General features: G+C 43.6%; 1 protein-coding gene across 2 annotated transcripts; it reads right to left on the bottom strand.

Annotated features, from left to right (window-relative positions):
- Nucleotides 1-11677: 11677 nt before the first annotated feature.
- Nucleotides 11678-17154, bottom strand: LOC135721092 (natural killer cell receptor 2B4-like). Of its 2 annotated transcripts, none has more exons than XM_065243241.2 (5): nt 16801-17154; nt 15179-15499; nt 14614-14898; nt 14317-14412; nt 11678-14204 (listed from the first exon to the last, which is right to left on the bottom strand). In XM_065243241.2, the coding sequence occupies exons 1-5, from the start codon at nt 16856-16858 to the stop codon at nt 14116-14118; spliced, it is 849 nt and encodes a 282-aa protein (XP_065099313.1). In that variant the 5' UTR covers nt 16859-17154; the 3' UTR covers nt 11678-14115. The 2 variants fall into 2 exon arrangements, with proteins under 2 accessions (XP_065099313.1, XP_065099312.1); XM_065243240.2 differs by having other exon boundaries at nt 14596-14898.
- Between the last annotated feature and the right edge of the window lie 2252 nt (nt 17155-19406).

The raw sequence follows: 19406 nt of genomic DNA on the forward strand, positions 1-19406 counted from the left end.
CACAGGTCAGGGGATGACAAAACTGGGGCACTACAAAGAAGAGACTTTGCACAAATAAAAGCATGCTGACATTCGTCAGTCCAACAGAAAGGTTTATTTGGACTGCAGAGAGCAGTCAAAGGTGCCACGATCGTAGAAAAGTTTCTACAAAAACACCTGTAATATCCGGCCATTCCCAAAAAACGCCTCAGCTCTCGCCGTGTAATAGGAACAGGATAAGATAAAATGGCAGTCACTTTAGCGTCAATTGGTCGTATCTTCCCCCGGCCAACTTGCTTTCCCAGGTAGGTGACAGTTGCTTTCGCAAATTCACACTTTTTCAAATTAAGTGTAAGAGAAGCGTTAGAAAGACGGCTAAAGACATTCCGCAACGTTATCATATGCTCAGACCAAGTGGTAGAATAAATCACCACATCATCTAAATACACATTACATTTATCAACATCTCGTAGAACCAATTCCATTAAACGCTGAAAAGTCGCGGGCGCGTTTCGCAGACCGAAAGCCATTCTCGTGTACTGAGCAAAGTGATCGGGTGTAACAAAAGCAGCAATATCCGACGCACGCGGAGTTAATGGAACTTGCCAGTATCCCTTTAAAAGATCTAGCTTTGTAATATACTGTGCAGTTCCAATACTATCGACACAATCTTCGACTCGTGGCAAAGGGAATGAATCTGGTACGGTCACTGCATTCACCTTTCGGAAGTCGGTACAGAATCTTACGGTTCCGTCTTGCTTTGGAACTAAAACACACGGAGAACTCCATGGGCTTTTACTGAATTTTGCAAAGTCATTCTTCAATAAATAAGCGACTTCATCCTTCATTACCTGTCTTTTGTCTACAGAGCATTGATATGCGTGTTGTTTGATAGGCGCAGCCGAGCCCACTTCAATATCATGTTGGAGAACTGAGGTACAGGAAGGAATATCATTAAACAAACCAGGATAGGTTTTAATTAATTCCACAACATCTTGCCTTTGATCAGTATCCAAGTAAGACAAGCGCTCTGGTAAGGAATTCAAGAACTCAGAGTTATTTAAAAACCCACCATTAATCATCTCACCATGCACCTCCAATCCGTCCTCATTAGTCTCTGTAGAAAACACAGACAACACCGGTTCCACTTTTTCGTTCACAATGGGTAGCTCAGGAACATTAACGGTCATATCGGAACTCTTTGATCGTTCAGAATACGCCTTCAGCATATTCACATGACATAAACATGTCTTCCTACGTCGATCTGGAGTAGAAAGCACATAATCAGTCTCACTCACTTTTTCCTTAACGACATAAGGACCCGAAAAACGTGCAGCAAGAGCAGCACCAGGTAAGGGCAATAAAACCAAAACTTTCTCCCCCGGTATAAAATTCCTCACAACTGCACCCTTATCGTATTGCCTGGTTGCTCCTGGGAGCGACAAAGAGCATCTCTTGCAATGGCGCACGCGTTATGTAACCGCTCACGAGATCGTGTAACAAAATCAAGAACGTTAATGTTCTGCATTTGCTTCACTGAAAGAAACTGATCTTTTAGAACTTTTAAAGGTCCCCGCACATTATGGCCGAAAACCAATTCAGCCGGGCTGAACCCAAGAGACTCTTGTCTCGCCTCACGAACGGCGAACAGCACGTCTCGGTTACGGATGTAACCCTCGTTCCCTGAAGGAGGGAACGGAGACGTCACGTCGTGACCGACGAATTGGGAACTCGCTTAGAGAGACCAATCTGCTTCGTATACTACTAAAACGCCAATGAACTTGGCATTGAGATATTTGCATAATGCTGGCGCCGCCCCGCCAGGTGCCTTTATAAGCAGCAGGTGCAAATAGGGAAATTAGCTTCTTTTCGCTGAGAAAGCCGGGAGAAAGTGACCGGTCGATAAACAGCAGGGAGCAGCCCTGTGGCGACGGGACGTGACGTCTCCGTTCCCTCCTTCAGGGAACGAGGGTTACATCCGTAACCGAGACGTTCCCTTTCAGTCGGTCACTACGACGTCACGTCGTGACCGACGAATTGGGAATCCCTACCAAAACGCCACTGAGGGCTGACCTCTTCCAGTGTCTGCGTAAAGCCCTCCGGTTCCACTTAAGGAGGAGGAGAATTAGGTTTTAAGGCAGAAGGCCGGGCACTAGATGTTCCTTTAACCCCACAGAAGTGCCAGCGACTGGGAAGCGCCCTACCTGAGCGGGATAGGAACGCTGCGGAAGCCACCACCCGTCTTAAGGGCTAATGGTGGGCGAAAGTCAACCGTAGTTGAGGAATAAAGACAGCCGTGGCTGTGTAAGCAAAGCAGTGCTCTGCTAAGGGAAACGTGGGCTGGTAGGATTAACCCCACGGAAAAATACTCACAAAGGAACCCGGTGGGACACAATGTGGAGCCCGAGCCAGACACGTAGGTTCGCGAGGATACAGCTAGTGAAAGGCTGACAGCCAATGCTCCGCAACAAAGGCTGCCAAGGCAGCGGAGGAAGAACAATTCAAACCATTACACATTTTTGTTCTGAAGGCCTTCCATACTGACACAGTTATGAAGCATCAGTTGGAGGCTGCAAGCCGACCTGCGAGACTGCTCTCCGTGCTCCCCCTGGTGAGGAAAGAACACGAGAGGATACAGGCTCGATACGAACACTGTAAAATCTAGTGAACGTATTAGGTGTCGCCCAACCAGCAGCTCTACAGATGTCTGTTAGCGAGGAACCACGAGCTAAAGCCCAAGATGAGGCAACACTCCGTGTGGAGTGCGCTCTCAAATTAAAGGGGCAAGGAATACCCTGAAGATTATAAGCCAGGGCGATAGTATCAACTATCCAATGAGACATCCTCTGCTTAGTGACAGCTTTCCCTTTCTGCTGGCCACCATAACAAACAAAGAGCTGGTCTGAGGTCCTGAGGCTTTGCGTGCGATCCACGTAGAGTCGCAGTGCGCGTACGGGGCACAACAAAGCCATGGTTGGGTCTGCGTCCTCCGGGGGCAGCGCTTGCAAGCTCACCACCTTATCTCTGAAGGGAGTGGTGGGAACTTTGGGCACGTAGCCTGGTCTGGGTCTCAGTGAGACAGCAGGACCAAACTAAAAGCACGAATCGTCAACAGAGAATGCATGTAAATCCCCTACTCTCTTCATGGAGGCCAATGCTATCAGGGTCAGAGTTTTCATTGATAAAAACATCAGACTCGTAGACTGCAAAGGCTCAAAAGGGAGACCTGAAGGCTTCAGCACCATGGACAGGTCTCAGGAGGAAAGAGGGAGGGCGCGAGGGGTTTAGCCTGCGAGCGCCTCTTAAAATGTAATAATTAAATCATGCTGGCCAACTGATCTGCCGTTGATAAGAGAGTGATGAGCAGAAATAGCGGCGATATCAACTTTAATGGCGGAGGGACAGCCTACCATCTAACCTATGTTAAAGATATAAAAGCACAATGTTAATGGGCATTCTCTGGGGTCCTCGCGTTGCGAAGAGCACCGGGTGACGAAAAAGGTTTCTTTAAGCGCGTAAGCCCGTCTTGTGGACGGTGCTCGAACCGCGTCGATGGTGTTAGATACCGCTTGCGATAAATCACCTAAACCTTGCGCGCGCTCAACGACCATACATGGAAATCCCACAGGTCGGGGCGCGGGTGCCATAATGTGCCCCTTCCTTGAGAAAGAAAGTCTTTCCTCAGGGGAAATCGTCAGGGAGGGGCTGTCGCGAGGAGCATTAACTCTGAAAACCAATTCCTGGTAGTCCAGTACGGGGCGACTAATAAAAGGCTCTCCTCGTCCTGCCTGACTTTGCACAGTGTCTGCGCAATAAAGCTCACTGGAAGGAATGCGTATTTACGCACCCCCCGCGGCCAGCTGTGTGCCAACGCATCCACGCCGAGGCTGCCCTCGGTTAGTGAACAAAATAGGCGACAGTGGGTATCGTCCGGCGACGCAAACAGATCTATCTACGCACAACCGAACTTCTTCCAAATTAGCTGGACCGTCTGGAGGTGGAGTCGCCATTCGCCGGGGGCGCAGCTCGGGAAGCGCGTCTGCCGCTGTATTGAGCGAACCCGGGATGTAAATGGCACGAAGGGACCTCAGATGCTTCTGACTCCAAAGGAGGAGATGACGAGCGAGATGCGACAGGTGACGAGAGCGCAAAACCGCCTTAACGGTAAATAACGCAACAGTCGCAATGTTATTGGTGTCGGCTAATACATCCTTCCCTCGCATCTCCATAGCGGAGCGTACAAGTCCCAGATATACAGCGCACCGCTCGCGGCAGTTGGGGTGCTATGCACACCCCTGAGACTGCAAGCCCGTCATACGTGGCTGATCATCCCGTGCTGAGGGCATTGCAATATACAGAATGCCAGGAGACCCCTCAGGGGCATATCTTCTATCGGAAATGCCGGGTCTACCACGGGGAAAAATAGAAATGACACGCAGGTGTAATGTTTACACGGTGTATGTCGGTGTGCCACGCTCTCCTTGAGACTCGATCGTAATCCAACGCTGAAGCGGTCTCATATGAAGCAGCTCAGGCGGCGTCACAGCCGCAGCATGCTGTCATATGTCCAGGAGCTTCTGAAATTGTTTCAGAGGGACCGCGTACTTCCCTCGAATTAAACCGAGGCAAGTCAGAACTGACTGGTTGCGCGCTCTTGTAAAACACGCCAATTAGTCGATCGAGTCTTATTTCCATACTGAGAAAAAGGATCCTCTGCACGGGGCAAAGTTGCTCTTTCCCAGCCGACCTGAAGACTTAAACGAGCGAGATGCCGAAGCATTAACTCTGTGTTCGCGCCCGTCTGCCAAGAACGGGCTATTATAAGTCGACGTAGCTAAAAGCAGAATGCGAACAACGCTCTCTCTCTGACATTTTAATGCCGTGACTATGGAGACACGGAGGTCTCAGGAGGTTTCGCAGAGCGAAAAAACGGTCTAAAGCGAGGGGAGATGGACACATAAAGTACACGTCTTACAGGTCTAAGGCTGCAAACCGATCTGAATATTGAAATACGAGCCTCGGCGTTATCATCCAAAAAGAACACCTTCGTAGAGCCGGTGCGTAAATCAAATCGATCGTAACCCGCCGCGTATTTTGGGTACTATGAGATAAAGGCTGGAAAAACCCTATCATCATCAGCTCGGTAAGAGGGACCGGCTCGAACATCCTTCGCCAACAGGATATCGACTTTTGCACGCAGTACATGTGCATCGGACGCTTTCACCACAGTGAAACGAAAGCCCGAATTTTGGGGTGTGCCGGATTCGTAACCGAGGCGGATCGTGCGTAAAACCCAACGAAACGGGCTGGGAACTGAAGCCAAGCACCCAGGCACCGTACGAGGAGAAATAACGACACTACCGAAGTACCCGCGGTGGGGCAGCGAAGCGAGACAGGTGGGACTGCCGGTGCGTCTGCTGTGACAGCATAAACATCTACAGTACGTGTGTGTGACACTGACCTGAGCCCGCTGAGGGTAACGGTCGTCTGGTCTCCTCTACGGAGGGCGCAGACTCCGATGAGGGTGCTGGTGGTCCGGTCTCCTCAGCGGAGAGCTCGGACTCCTCAGGTCACCCGCTGGCGATAGAGGAGAGGTAGGGGAGCTGGTGTGTACCCGCTCACGGCTCTCTCGATCCTCCGGAGACCTAGAGAGGGAAGAGGAATGCACTCTTATGTGTGGTTAAGTGGGTACCGGCCGAACAGCCGGTGGAACATATGCAAACCAAGGATTTTCCACCCGACCCTCTATCGGGGGAAGGAGCTCCATCTCCTGAAGAGTGATCCTCTGCCAATCCGGGTCGCCCTTCACTGGCCACTTAAACTCCCGAATTTCACGGGAAGCGGCTAAGCGGGCGGGGCGAGCTGCTGACGACCGGTTCCCCTGCGCTGCCGAGATGGGGTCCGAGGAGGGGAACGGAGGTGGTCGCCGCAGGACGCCGACGGCGAGAGGCAGACTGAGGAGCCGGCGTAGTGGACCAAGGGCAGCTCTCTTCCGCCGGGGCATGACCTAGGAGATCGCCTCAGTCTGCGCAGCGGAGCTGTACGACTCCCCTGGCTCGCCGAAGAGGCCGGTCTGTGAGACAGGAGCATTCAAGTTGTTCTCGTCTGCATCCGTCATGTCAGCCTGACACAGCCAAAGGTGGCGATCTTGAACCACTGTGGTGGACATCGCACGACTGAAGGTCGCGGCTCCCTCGTAAATCCTTGGTGAGCCTGCAGCAACGTTATTGCGTGCAGGGCCGAAGCCGCCTCTCCGGCATGCCTGAAGGGCAGCGTCCGTAACCGGACGACTGTCTACAAACACGGGAGGGAAGGGTTGGGTGGTCCCTCCAGGAACGCATCCCGCTCCACTGAAGGGGTCCCCGCCCTTAGCGGCTCCGTTGGTGAGGGAGGTGAGGGGTGAAGCTGAACGGCCGGACGGCCGCAAATCACGTCAGCTCTTCGTGCCGTCGGGAAAGAAAGGCACAGGAGGAGAGGACCGAGAGGCCCGAGCAGCTCCGAAGTACCAATCATGTGGGCGGGACGGTTCGGGCGGAGAGGGGTTAACCTTTCCAACTCTACCGTCTCCGCCGCTCGCGGGCACGGCCGCCATCTCCGGAACGACTCTGCCTCGGAGGAATAATGGACACCCCTCTGATGCTGCAGAAGTGACGGGACCAGAAGGAGGTCCAATGGATTCGGCAGACATCGTAGAACACGACTCTGCAGTCTCCACCGGAGCCTCAACCGGCTGAGGATGAGAAGGCCGGTAGGTGGAGGACGCATCCTCCGTCCTACTCAGCGTAGTGACGCGAAGGGCGCCCTGCGAGCGCTTGACAGCCGCACCATGGCGGCGTCAGCACTGCAAAGGCGCGGACAGCGTTCCCGTAGAAACGACAGTCGTCTCCGCAATCCAAGAGGGTTATGCTCTCACAGAGAGAACAGAAACTCTCCACGAACGCAGCCCCGGAGTGCTCGATGCCTGAGCACGAAGACAGCGCTCGTGACCGTCACTGGAACCCTTATACTTCTCGCATCCAAGATCGCACGGGCGAAAAGCTATCCTGAAAAGGACGCTGATCGCCGCATATACGAGAGAGTGGCTGCCTTTAAAAAGACACAGAGCTCTCACGTATCACTCTTTTAGGGAAATCACTCTTTAGGTGCTCAGCTGATGATGCGCACAGGGAAGGCAACGCACACACTAAACTCAAAACAAAAAAGATGCAGAGCCGTGGAATACTGCGAGCGTCCGCTGTTAGTACTGCTTGTCAATCAACTTCAGCAACCGTTCCCAGAAGAGCAGAGAGTAGCTTCTCAGTAGCAGATAAAGCCGGCTTTCGAAGCGAAAAAGCTAATTTCCCTATTTGCACCTGCTGCTTATAAAGGCACCTGGCGGGGCGGCGCCAGCATTATGCAAATATCTCAATGCCAAGTTCATTGGCGTTTTAGTAGTATACGAAGCAGATTGGTCTCTCTAAGCGAGTTCCCAATTCGTCGGTCACGACGTGACGTCGTAGTGACCGACTGAAAGGGAACCAGCGGAACACCATTGTCCCAATCACTCTCAGTCTCGAGACAATATTTGCGTAGCGAAAACTTTAAAGTTTGGTGCCAACGCTCCAAGGCACCCTGGGACTCTGGATGATACGCGCTAGATACAATGTGGGAAATGCCCAAACCTGTTAACGTTTTCCGAAACACGCCTGATAGAAAATTTGAACCTTGGTCAGTCTGAACGATTTTTGGAAGTCCAAATGTAGTAAAAAATTTTACAAGAGCTTTCGTCACTGTAGCTGCTGTGATTTTACGTAACGGAATCACTTCAGGGAATCTTGTTGCTACGCACATTATGGTTAGGAGATATTGATGCCCCGCTTTAGTACGTGGAAGTGGACCAACACAATCCACAATTACTCTTTCAAATGGTTCACCAACTGCTGGGATAGGATGAAGCGGAGCTGGCGAAACCACTTGATTAGGCTTACCGGCCATTTGACACGTATGACAAGTTTTGCAATATCGAGAAACCTCCGTTTTTAACCCGGGCCAGAAAAAATGCTTAAGAACACGATCATATGTCTTAGTCACACCGAGATGTCCAGCCCAGGGATGGTCATGTGCCACAGCCAAAACATGCTGTCGAAATTTAACAGGGACAACAATTTGGTTCACAGTACCCCACTCATTATAGTCATCAGTGAATGAGCGTGCATTCCGCTTACGCATTAAAACATCATTATCCAGATAAAATTTATGCTTACATTTTTGCTGCTCTGCAACGTTAACACTAGCACGACATTTTTCAAGTGTCTGATCAGCATTTTGAGCTTCAACGAGTAATTCGCGAGAAATAGGCAAAAATGCAGCCATTTCAGGTATAGCCACACTTTTCATCTCAAACTTGGGTACGCTTGGTTGTTCATCTGCAAGCCTTCCTTTATCAAAAGCATCAGCCAGCAAGGTATCGCTCAAATCGACCTCATCACGCTGACGTGCCTTTTCCTGCGCTCTCGTTGATACTGCACTGACGGAAAAAAACATCAGGGAATTTTTGTGCGAGTTGATCAGGGTAATTCTCGACCCGTGGTGTATTAATAACATGCAACACTGGCGTAACCTTACCACCTGCAATGTCATTTCCCATAATAAACTCAACGCCCTTAATAGGAAAAGAGGAACGAACTGCCACATTGAAGCACCCCGACACTAAGTCAGACGAAAGCCACACTCGATGAAGAGAAACGGGCACAAAACTCATTCCAATTCCTTGTACGATTGTACTCGTTTCACATGCCGTTTCTGTGCAGAAAGGCAGCACATCTGATAACACAAAAGACTGTGAACCCCCCGTATCGCGTAAAATGTTCACCACACGCTGATCCTCGACTTTCCCGGTCAGGGACACGAAACCCTTAAATACAAAAGGTTTAAAACAGTCATCGGCACTATCATCTGGAACAATAGAAGACTGGGAAGAAATGTTTTTAAGCAAAACCATTCCCTGAGACTGACCTGACGCATCATGTCGCGTTTGTTTATTTTTAAGACTATAACAGTCAGCAATAACATGCCCCAATTTATGACAATAGTTACACTCCTTCCTAAACTTCCCTCCTGAAGATTTTACTTTAAGGTCAACTTGGCGAATTTCGGTTTCTTTTAGAGGAGTATTCTCCGATTCCGACGCCAATCTAACAAAGGTGGTTTTATGCATCAAAGCATATTCGTCAGCCAGGATAGCTGCCTGGTGTACAGTAGTCACTTTCTGTTCATTCAAATAAAGAGCTGTACGTTCTGGAACAGAATTTCTAAACTCTTCAATAAGAAAAAGTTCACGCAAAGAATCATAATCATTAGCCTTAGATGCTTTAATCCACCTGTCAAACAGGGTACTCTTTTCACGAGCAAATTCAACGTACGTTTGGGAAGCAGATTTTTTTGTCATTCGGAAACGTTGCCTATAGTGCTCTGGGACAAAATTAACGGAATCAGTTGCAACAGCCACTAAGTTGGCATTATTCACACTAGAATCTACACCCGACCGATTTTCGGATAGGCCAATCTCATTTTGTTGTAATTCCAACTGTCGCAGCCGAATTTTAGTATCTGCCTCAATACGATACCTCTCCAACTGGTGTTGCAAATCGTCCTTTCGTGCTTGAGCTTTATCTTGAGCCTCCAACTGTAGTCTAGCTATCCGTACCTTCACACGAGCCCCTACTGGAGAAGTTGATGACATATCCGTAGAAATTGACAATGGCTCAAATTTTGGTAGAGACAATGGTGGCCCTACCTCACCAACATTTAGGGGTGTACTTGGAGCTGCAAAAGCCTCTCCCCCAATAGCACCTGATAACTCATCCTGCCTTTCGCCAGGGTCAAATAACACCTCTTTATCAATAAGACCAGCCAGCAAACGTGCTTTTAAAACCTTTTTAAGTGATGCCTTAGGAATAGAGATTTCATAATGCCGAGCAATAATAAATAAATCATCCTTTCGACATTTGTTCAATTTTTCAACACTTGGTTGCTGAATAAAGTCATTAAGATCAAACGTTGCCATTAAAGCACACTCCGGACCTAACTACCTATCCACAAACTAAATATACCCTATCTAGTCTTCAAAGGGTTACCAGTTGAGAGAAATAAATCTCTCCCCCGGAGTACCTCCAAAAACAACAAACTAAAACAAAAAACTCAAAACAATAAACAGTCATCCGATGAAAGGTCCGCACGAAGCACGGACAGCTGGATAACTCTAAATAACCGGAGTGCACTTACCTTATCCCTACAACGCGATCTAACGCGACCACTTCACATCCCGGACGAGCCCCCACTTTGTTACGACCTCTCTTAGGAAATATATTTAAAGAAAAAGTCTACGTAACATAACCATAAGAATGAGCAAACGGTAACTCGATCGAATGTTATTTATTTACTCACTCATAACACGAAGATAACAAACACAACAACCAAAGAAAAATTTTAACAAAACGGACATCAACTAACAATAAGAATGTTTAACAAAACACAACTCAAGAAAAACACTCGTTTGCTGGCTGGCCCACAAGATCTGCTGCGCCGTCCTTTTCTCCTCCTCGTTGGCGTTTTATCTGAAACCTCTCAATCACCACTCAAATCACCAACAGGTGCGTCCACCTAATAGCGAAAGAGAGAGAGAGCGCGCATACACGCTCCAAGAGATTAGAGAGACGCCAAGACAGACAAGGGAGGGGAAAAAAAACACAAGACACAGACCAAACCACCGACCGTAACACTAGGATCGGAAATTAGCTTTACAAAATGATCATTTGATCAAAACTGATGTTTTGCTATGAGAGAGACTGTTTTGTTACATTTGAATTGTCTGTTTACATTTTTTTTCTGAGTGTGTTTTATTTAAAAAAATTATCCAGCATCTTCACTATGGGCCCTATTTTAACGATCTGAAATGCAAGTGCGAAGCGCAAAGCGCAAGGGACTTTGTGGGCGGATCTTGGGCGCTGTTGCTATTTTCCTGGCGGGAGAAATAACTCTTGCGCCAGGCGCAAATCAATAAGGGGTTGGTCTGAAGTAGGTTTATTATTCATAGGTGTGGTTTGGGCGTAACATCAAATAAACCAATCAGACCGTCATCCAACATTCCATTTAAACACAAGGGCGCAAGTTCCATGTCGGGTTGCTATTATTATGACGAATTTACCAGGCGCACGCCAGGAGCGGTTCACAGCCGAGGAGACCCACGTTCTTGTAAGAGCAGTCAAAGACAGAGAAGTTGTTTTGTATGGGGATGGGAGAAACCCGCCCAAATCAGCGTCGGTTAAACAGGCGTGAGAGGAAATAGCCGCAATTGTCTCATCAGCTGGCATTCCCAGGCCGTTGCGCCGCACGCGCTACAATGATGTCAGGAGACGGGGGGATCCCAAGCTTGCCAGCATAAATCGGGCACGCCGTGTAACGGGAGGTGGATCTGTCTCTACATATGACCTGACGCCAGCAGAGGACATCGCTGCGTCCACCCTCACCGCTGAAAGCCAAGAAACGCAAGCAGTCCAACCCCAAAGTACACTTACAAATCAAGTTCATATACATTAAGGTTTCTTATGAAAACATTTTAATTATTATTTACATAAAATAAACGTAATACAGCCACACAACAAACTTATGAAAATATTTTAATTGTTATTTGCATGAGAATTTTGTAATGTAGCCACACAATAAATAAAACCTATCACCACAATGCTCACCACTATGATTTCCCTTATCTCATGTGTTAACATTTTTTATTGTAACAATTTATGATTTGCAAAAATAACTGTTGCATCTGTGTAGATTAGAAAAGCAAAGTGTGTGCACGTTGTGCACGCTATACATTATGGTCAAGCATGCGCCCTTAAAATAGCATAATGAACCACGCGCAACGCGCCACTGACTTTAAACTTTTTTTTTTGGTCAGTGGCGCAATTGTTTTTTGAAACTGCAAAATAGCATCAGGGATGGTTTGCGCCGGAGCACGCCCCCTTTTTTGTGCTGAACCGCGCAGGGAGCGCAAGTTCATTCCCTAGTTTGCCGACATGCGTCTGTGGAGGGAAAAACCCACTGTGCGCAGGTGCAAAATACGAATGGTACATGCGTCACTGACAAAGTCAATTGCGCTGGGTGCAAGATAGTGCCCAATGTGTTACTTATGTAACATTGCATATAGTTTAAAAACTTATATCAATATATACAGGTACACTCTGCATAATTTAACTCAAAGTGATATAATATAGCAAAAGTTTAAAATAGCAAGAATAATTTTTATTATTTTGTGCTCGGTTATGAAAGGTACCACCCATCGGCCCAACGAAAGTATAGCCACTTAAATCACTTAAATCAATCATTCATCAATCCAAAAATATCCACAACTAAAAAGATCAGCACAAAGTCAAAATCATACCTGTCAATCAAAGACACACAAAGTGGTCTAGGAAGATTCTTGTTAAAGATTTCTTCCATGATGTTTTAACACACACATAGTGTTAGAGCTTCTGAACAGAATGCCTCCCCGAATATGTTGCCAGGCCACCTTTTATACACAGCGTGAGACAAGAGTCATAAAGTCCCATATCAGGTTTTGGTTGGTCAGGTTCTTGTGACCTGGATCATCAAATAGGAGTTGTTAGCCATCTGTAAACTAGATCTTCCTTAGGAAGACACACCTCTCACAGGAGTGTATGATGTTCAAAGTTCTTAACTTTGATCCACTTTATCTTAGAATAACAGAAATTAGACATTTTTTCTCACCACACCATGACCTTTAAAATGAAACCACACATGAATATAAAATTGCAATCTCAGAACAACATATATACATATTATCATATATATTCAGCACATACCCAATGATGTGAGCCTGAAGGCTAACAGTGCAAAAGCCTTTGTGACGAAGAGATTAGAAGAACAAAGAATTGCATGTCTGTAACCAGTTCAACCTGAGGGTCAAATGTAGATGAAGGCCCCAACCGAAGTTTTATTGTTTTTTAATGTCTCTCCATAAACAGACCCAAAGTTGATTATTTAACATCCGGTATTACAGTTATATTTACCCTTGTAAATAAAATGTGTATACACAATGAAAGATCCAACTATGGATCTATAGGCTTCAGATGTCACGGCACAAATAATGGAGGAGAGAACCCAAACGCAGACACGACGTAAATAATAAACTGAAGGTTTATTAAACAACCACAAAAACCCACGTGGGGGTAAAACAGATAATAACACTAAAGATGTGACACAAAACCAGGAACAAACACGGGATACAAAAATAACAGAAGACTGAGAAAGATTCAGGTAACCCGGATGACGGGAACAAAACACACTGAATCAAGACGAACGAACGAGCACACGACAGAGAACAAGAGGGCATTATAAAGACACGACATCAATGGGGAACAGGTGAACATAATTAATTACGTAAGACACGAGTACATAAGGGAGTAGGGTGAAAGTGACAAGACACTGGGAACATGTGACACACATACATGATGTGAAAACACGTGTTCCCACACAAAACACAATGCTGCCATGATCTTGCCCTCTGAAATCAGACCTGGAATCTCACACAAAGGTCTGGCAAGACCATGACAGCGACAAGACACTGGAAACACGTGGAAGCCACATACACAATATAACTCCACGTGTCCCCACACAGAACATAGTACTGTCATGGTCTTGCCAAATTCACTCAGACCTAAATCTAGTACAACGGTCTGGCAAGCCCATGAGATCAGATCCAAGGTTTAGATCCAGTTCACTAAATCTGTTTTCATTTAGAAAATGACTCAGAGTTGCATTATGGCAAAAGTTTATATATAAAAAAAAAAAGATAAAACATGCAGTGAAAACTCATTCCCTCTACTGTTCTTTGCACTTGCTTTAGGTGATAGTTCTTTCATAAAGGGAGGTATGAATACATAGAAATATGTTCATCTTAGGGCTGAGCAACTTGAGAAAGGAATGTGCACAGATGTTTACTTTCCACACAAAGAAATATTGTCTGGTCTTTCTTGAACATTACTGGGCTAAAATGAGTCCCACTCGGTCCCATTTAAAATGTGCCCATGTATTTTTCAAAGTTTCAGTATGGTACCACATGCATGAAGTTTCCTGCTATCCGTCATCATACATGCTGCTGGATCTCATGATCTTTTCTTCATCATTCAGAGGTACTTTAGCATGTAATGGTTTCTTGAGTTTTGCTGAAAAGTAGAGTGAGATTTTATTTCAAAGTCTTTTTTTCTCATTAACATCAGTGTTAAAACTGTAGAATGTGTTGTTTGCTATATACTGTAAGCTGAAGATAAAACATACATTTGAGGGCTCTTCTGAGTTTGTAGACAACAGTGATGATGATGATTACACAGAGTATAAGAGCTAATATTACTGGAATTATAAAGATAGGAGAATCTACAAAAATGAGGAGAAACAGAATGAACAGACAATCATTTTGGTAATACATAGACTATACTACAATAGTAGAACCGCTGTAAGACTGAAGTACTTTTAACTTTAAGTTAGTCAAACATTTTAAATTCACCGCCTAAATGGCATTACACCACAGAACAGCTTAATAAACACAAATAATCAAACCTGTTGTATCTGAACTACCTGAACACGTCTGACAGAGATTCTTGATGTTGAGATGCTGAGTCTGGTTGCTGATTGGATTGTTCACCACACAGCTGTATGTGTTTGTATCCTGATATTCAACCTCCAGAGGTAGAGAGAGTCTGATGTTGAGATCAGACACACTGATGCTGGACAATAAACTGTTTCCTTTGTACCAGGACAGACTCACATCTCTCATATTCAACACTGAACAAAACAACACACATCTTGATGATGATGAACATTGTGATGAGTTACTGCTGATGTCAGGAACAGGCAGACGAGCTGAAAAATAGGAAAGAGAAAGATTGCTTGCATATTCAAGACTGTTCTTCCTGTTTTTACACTTTAATTATAAAAATCAACATTGACAAATTCACCAAAATTAAGGTTTTTAAATAAGCCAGTCCTTTTCAATAAATTAATTGCTTGGCAATTATAGTTCCAACTTTAAAATATTAGTTAAACAACATACATAATGTATAAACAAATGTTTCAAACAGCAATGAAACAATACATGATTTCTTAGGTATATACATGAAAGGGTATGTTGAATCTGAAATACCATAGACATTAACGCTGAATTTCTTGTATGAGACTTTATTGTTGCTGCTGATCTTGACTGTATAATCTCCAGAGTTTTGAGGTGTGACATCTGTGATGATGAGATCTTCAGTCTGATTATCCACCATTACTCTGTCTTTAAATCTCTCATCATCAGATAACATGCTGCTGTTGGCCTTTCCATTGATTCTTGCTACAAAAGTGTTTTCAGGTCCATAATACCACACAATCCGATCATCTTTCTGCTTCACAGTATCAGTCTGTAGAGTAACAGAATCACCCTCCATCACTGACACTGACTTCACTTCATCACCAAACACACCTGAACAACACAAACAGATTCCAAGTATATACTTATACAAAATTAAACTTACATGATGAGCCATTATAAACAACATTGCTTTCAATCATGTGATGTGCAAAGCTTTATAAACTTCCAGTAATCTCTTGTACATTAGGTCTGTGAAATCTAGTTTAAAGTCTTAGGGCCCTATTTTAACAATCTAAGCATATTGTCTAAAGTGCACAGTGCACGGTCTAAATGGGCATGTCCGATTGAACTTATGCTAATTTAACAACAGAAAAAATGGTTTGTGCACCAAGCGTATGGTCAAAAAAATTTGTTCATATTTTCCTAATGAGTAACGGGTGTGTTTTGGGTGTAACGTGCAATAAACCAATAAGAGTCTCAGCTCTCATCCCCTTTAAAAGCAAGTTGCGCTGGCACTATGTTTAATCCCTATTTAGATGACGGACTTTGTAAACTGAAAAACTAAATGAAGGAAGAAGACCACCAGGTTAAGATTTATATAAAAAATGGTGTTGTTTTTATTTGTATTGAAATAGTTTTTTTTTTTTTGTTTAAACCTTTAAAAGCTGTTTTCTTTTAGTCATGGAAGTAAAAATAGCAGGCGTTTAATTGCTGTAAATGTATTGATATCTTACATAATCATTATAATCTTATAAAATAATTAGCAAATATGCAAGAAAAGGTTTGTACTCTAAAAATACAAACAAGTGATAAAGAATTTACAAACGTGTGGAGAGCCATTTCAGCACCATGGGTTTTTTAAAAAGCATTACTTAAAATGTTTCTCATCTCATCATATCCACAGGTACAGAGTCCTCATATACAATAAATCCGTGAGGTAGCATTAAAAAAAACATTTAAAAACAGATGCATTTGTTTAAAGCAAAGCATTTATTTACTTATCAGGCTACAGGTGAAGCAGCTCTTTACGTGTTCATGTGTTTAGGAGGATGCGTGGCATTGGATGGCGATTTGAATGGAGAGTGGGATTGTGATTTCAGTGTTAGAAGGCTAAAGTTAGCATTTTTCAAAGTTAGCAATCAGATACCCTGCCTTTAATTACATTGTACTTAACTGGGTGTACGTGAAAAGAGTTTTATTTATTTTGACATCGATCATGTTAAACTAAAGCTTCGACATTTCAATGTGCACTGCTTAATGACAAAAGAAATATGTGTATACCAACATGTACACATCACATATTTCAGACAAAATTCAAGTTAAATTATTCATATCATTACAACACAAATGACTTTGAATCCACTATAAGCATTTACATATTTGTGGTCGATCGGATGTAAAAATAAACTTACCCGGCACAGTCAGAAAGCACAGACAGAGTAAAATAAACTTTGTCATGGTCCTCAACATATCACGAAATCTTGAAACTGTAGCCGTTTCTGCTCTGAAGATCTCTGCACTTTAAGGATTCCTTCTTGTACTTTGTTGTAAATGTTTAGGTTTAATCAACTCAAAATTACCATTAATTTCAGCTTTATTTAAAAGTGAGGAGTTGCTATAAATTATAAAAATATGTTGAAATAATGTAAGCTAAATCAACTTTGTATAGTCAATGAAGGTTGAAATGAATTGCAAATTAAAGTTGATTAAAGTAAAAAGTTTGCAGTGTTTATGGTATCACAAACACTACAATTATCAGATGATCACCCGAGTGTGGTCCAGTTTAAAAAGACTGCAGGTATACACAGTAACATTTTCAATCAGCAGAGCAGAAAACGAAACCTATCTCTGTTTGTTCAGTTGCCACGCCTTATTATGCAATCACTCCACACCCTCTGCTTTATTCCATGACATAGTACTTGTACCTGTGTTTAACAATAAAAGTATTTTCTTTCTGTACCCTAAGTCTCAGTCAAGTCTGTTAAGTGGTTTGGTCACTTCTCAACTTATTAGATTGAAAGACCTGCTAAGAACAGCAAGAACTGATAAAATATTTTTGTTTACACTAATGTCACCAGTATCGATAAATATCTCTATAGAGGAAATAAAGCCAATTGTTCACAGCAAAAACATAGGTTCCATTCAAGGAAGTGTTATTCTTGTTCTGTGTTTTTCCAAACAATTCAAATCATCTGCTCTTACAATCTATTTGCAATTTGAAGGAGTTTGACTTTTAATACTAAGAGCAATTGACATTTTTTTTTCAAAAATACATCAGATCTTCTCTACTACACGTACGGTTTAATCTTAGCCGCTGTACACTGCTTATTATTGTAATGAGTTCAGAGGGCTATTTCATAAAACTCGCTTGGAAAAGTTACAAACCTGACTTGAATTAACCTAACAAAGAAGGTGAGGCTAAAGCGGTTTTAAAAAAAGGTAAATGAAGTTTACGCAATCCAACTAATTTGATCCAGATTTCCCTAGTTAACAAGATAATTGCGCGTGCACGCTACTCTTGAGCAGCCCTAGAGGTCGAGCGTGGATCAAATCGATCCAATTTATAGAGAAAGCGGTAATTTGTGATAAAATGTATGAAGAATTTACTAATGACTGAAAATTATAATACTGCTGCAATAAACAAACCCATAAAATAGCTGGAAGTCCTTATGGATTAAATCATTTCAAGCAGCAACTAAATGAAAATATATTGCCATATTTTAAAACAATCACATGAAAGCCTGAAACAACATCAGAAATGATAGCGTAGGGGTCAGTGTTCTCAAAAGCGCATTCAGTGACCCGTATTCAATCCCCGTCAATGCTCGTGTGGCTTTATTTTACTTCTACTTTTCTGTATTTTTATATACTGTACCTTTTAAATATAACACAGATCTTAACTTTTAAAAGACAATATGTAGGTTGTAACCTATATAATAAATATTTAGCAGATGAATGATTTTTATACATTTAACTTTAAATGTAACTTAAATTTAAAGTTTTTTTTTTTTTTGGGGGGGGGGGGGGTACATTTCAAAAGCCGCAACTTGAGTGGACAAAAAAGTAACAGGTGAAAATAAAACATAAATATATTGTTCATAAGAAGTGTAGTTGATTTAAGCATAATCATATGCTAGAAGAAGTGTCTAATCTCATAATGTTAGCTGCCAAAGATGTTGACTGGCAGTGAGGAGAGCACTGGCATCTATCACAGCTTTACTCCTGCTTCAACTACAGTCTAGTGTTGTGTTATGGAGACCTCTAGTGTTATGTTAAGAAAACTGCAGCAGATTTAATTTTACATTCTGTCAGTCAAATGCATTATAATGTCCTTTATTATTACAAAATAATTGTAATACAAATGATTTATTTTCTGCCATTGTGTTTATGCGTAAAGACACACAGTTCCTGTTTAAAAAATCTCTTAAAGGTCTTGAAAGGTATAGAACAGGCAACATTTTTAATCTGTCATGTATGTGTCCTCTTGTCATCAATACATTACATAATCTAAATCCATTTAAAAGTGAGAAGAAACACACTGTATTGTATGAGTTGTAAGACTTACTCACGGCTCCCTCGTGCGGTTGAAAGGCGCAATTGTCTGTTATAAGAGTTGTAAATAATTGTCATGATTCTGGGGCCTGTTTCAATAAGGAGGTTCAACCAACTCAGAGTTTAAACTTGAACTCTGAGTTGACTTACTCTGAGATAGTAAACTTTGAGTTTTTGGTTACAGAACAGCTCATTTGAGTTAGTTCAATCGACTCTGAGTAGGTTGACTCTGGCTGAATCCCAAACCGCCTACTTCCATACTATATAGTACGCAAAGTAGCGCTTTTTACATACTATATAGTATGGAAGTAGGCGGTTTGGGATTCAGCTTCTGAGTTAAGCGCGTGCACAGCCACAATGAAAAGCCATCATCAATGGAGCTCAGATATTACGATTTACCATGGCAACAGCACGTGACAAAGAGGTCTTTATCATTTTTACTACAAAAATTGAAGGTGTTACTGCA

The sequence above is a fragment of the Paramisgurnus dabryanus genome, chromosome 24 (assembly GCF_030506205.2).
Source record: "Paramisgurnus dabryanus chromosome 24, PD_genome_1.1, whole genome shotgun sequence".
Lineage (NCBI taxonomy): Eukaryota > Metazoa > Chordata > Actinopteri > Cypriniformes > Cobitidae > Paramisgurnus > Paramisgurnus dabryanus.

What these genes read in the sequence shown, in the direction of transcription:
- LOC135721092 (XM_065243240.2), bottom strand. Translation starts at nt 16,858, where the DNA reads ATGTTGAGGACCATGACAAAGTTTATTTTACTCTGTCTGTGCTTTCTG. An exon ending in ATTCAGCGTTAATGTCTATG is followed by an intron (nt 14,899 to 15,178) that starts GTATTTCAGATT and finishes CCTATTTTTCAG; the next exon opens with CTCGTCTGCCTGTTCCTGAC. An exon ending in AGGTAGTTCAGATACAACAG is followed by an intron (nt 14,413 to 14,595) that starts GTTTGATTATTT and finishes TCATTTTTGTAG; the next exon opens with ATTCTCCTATCTTTATAATT.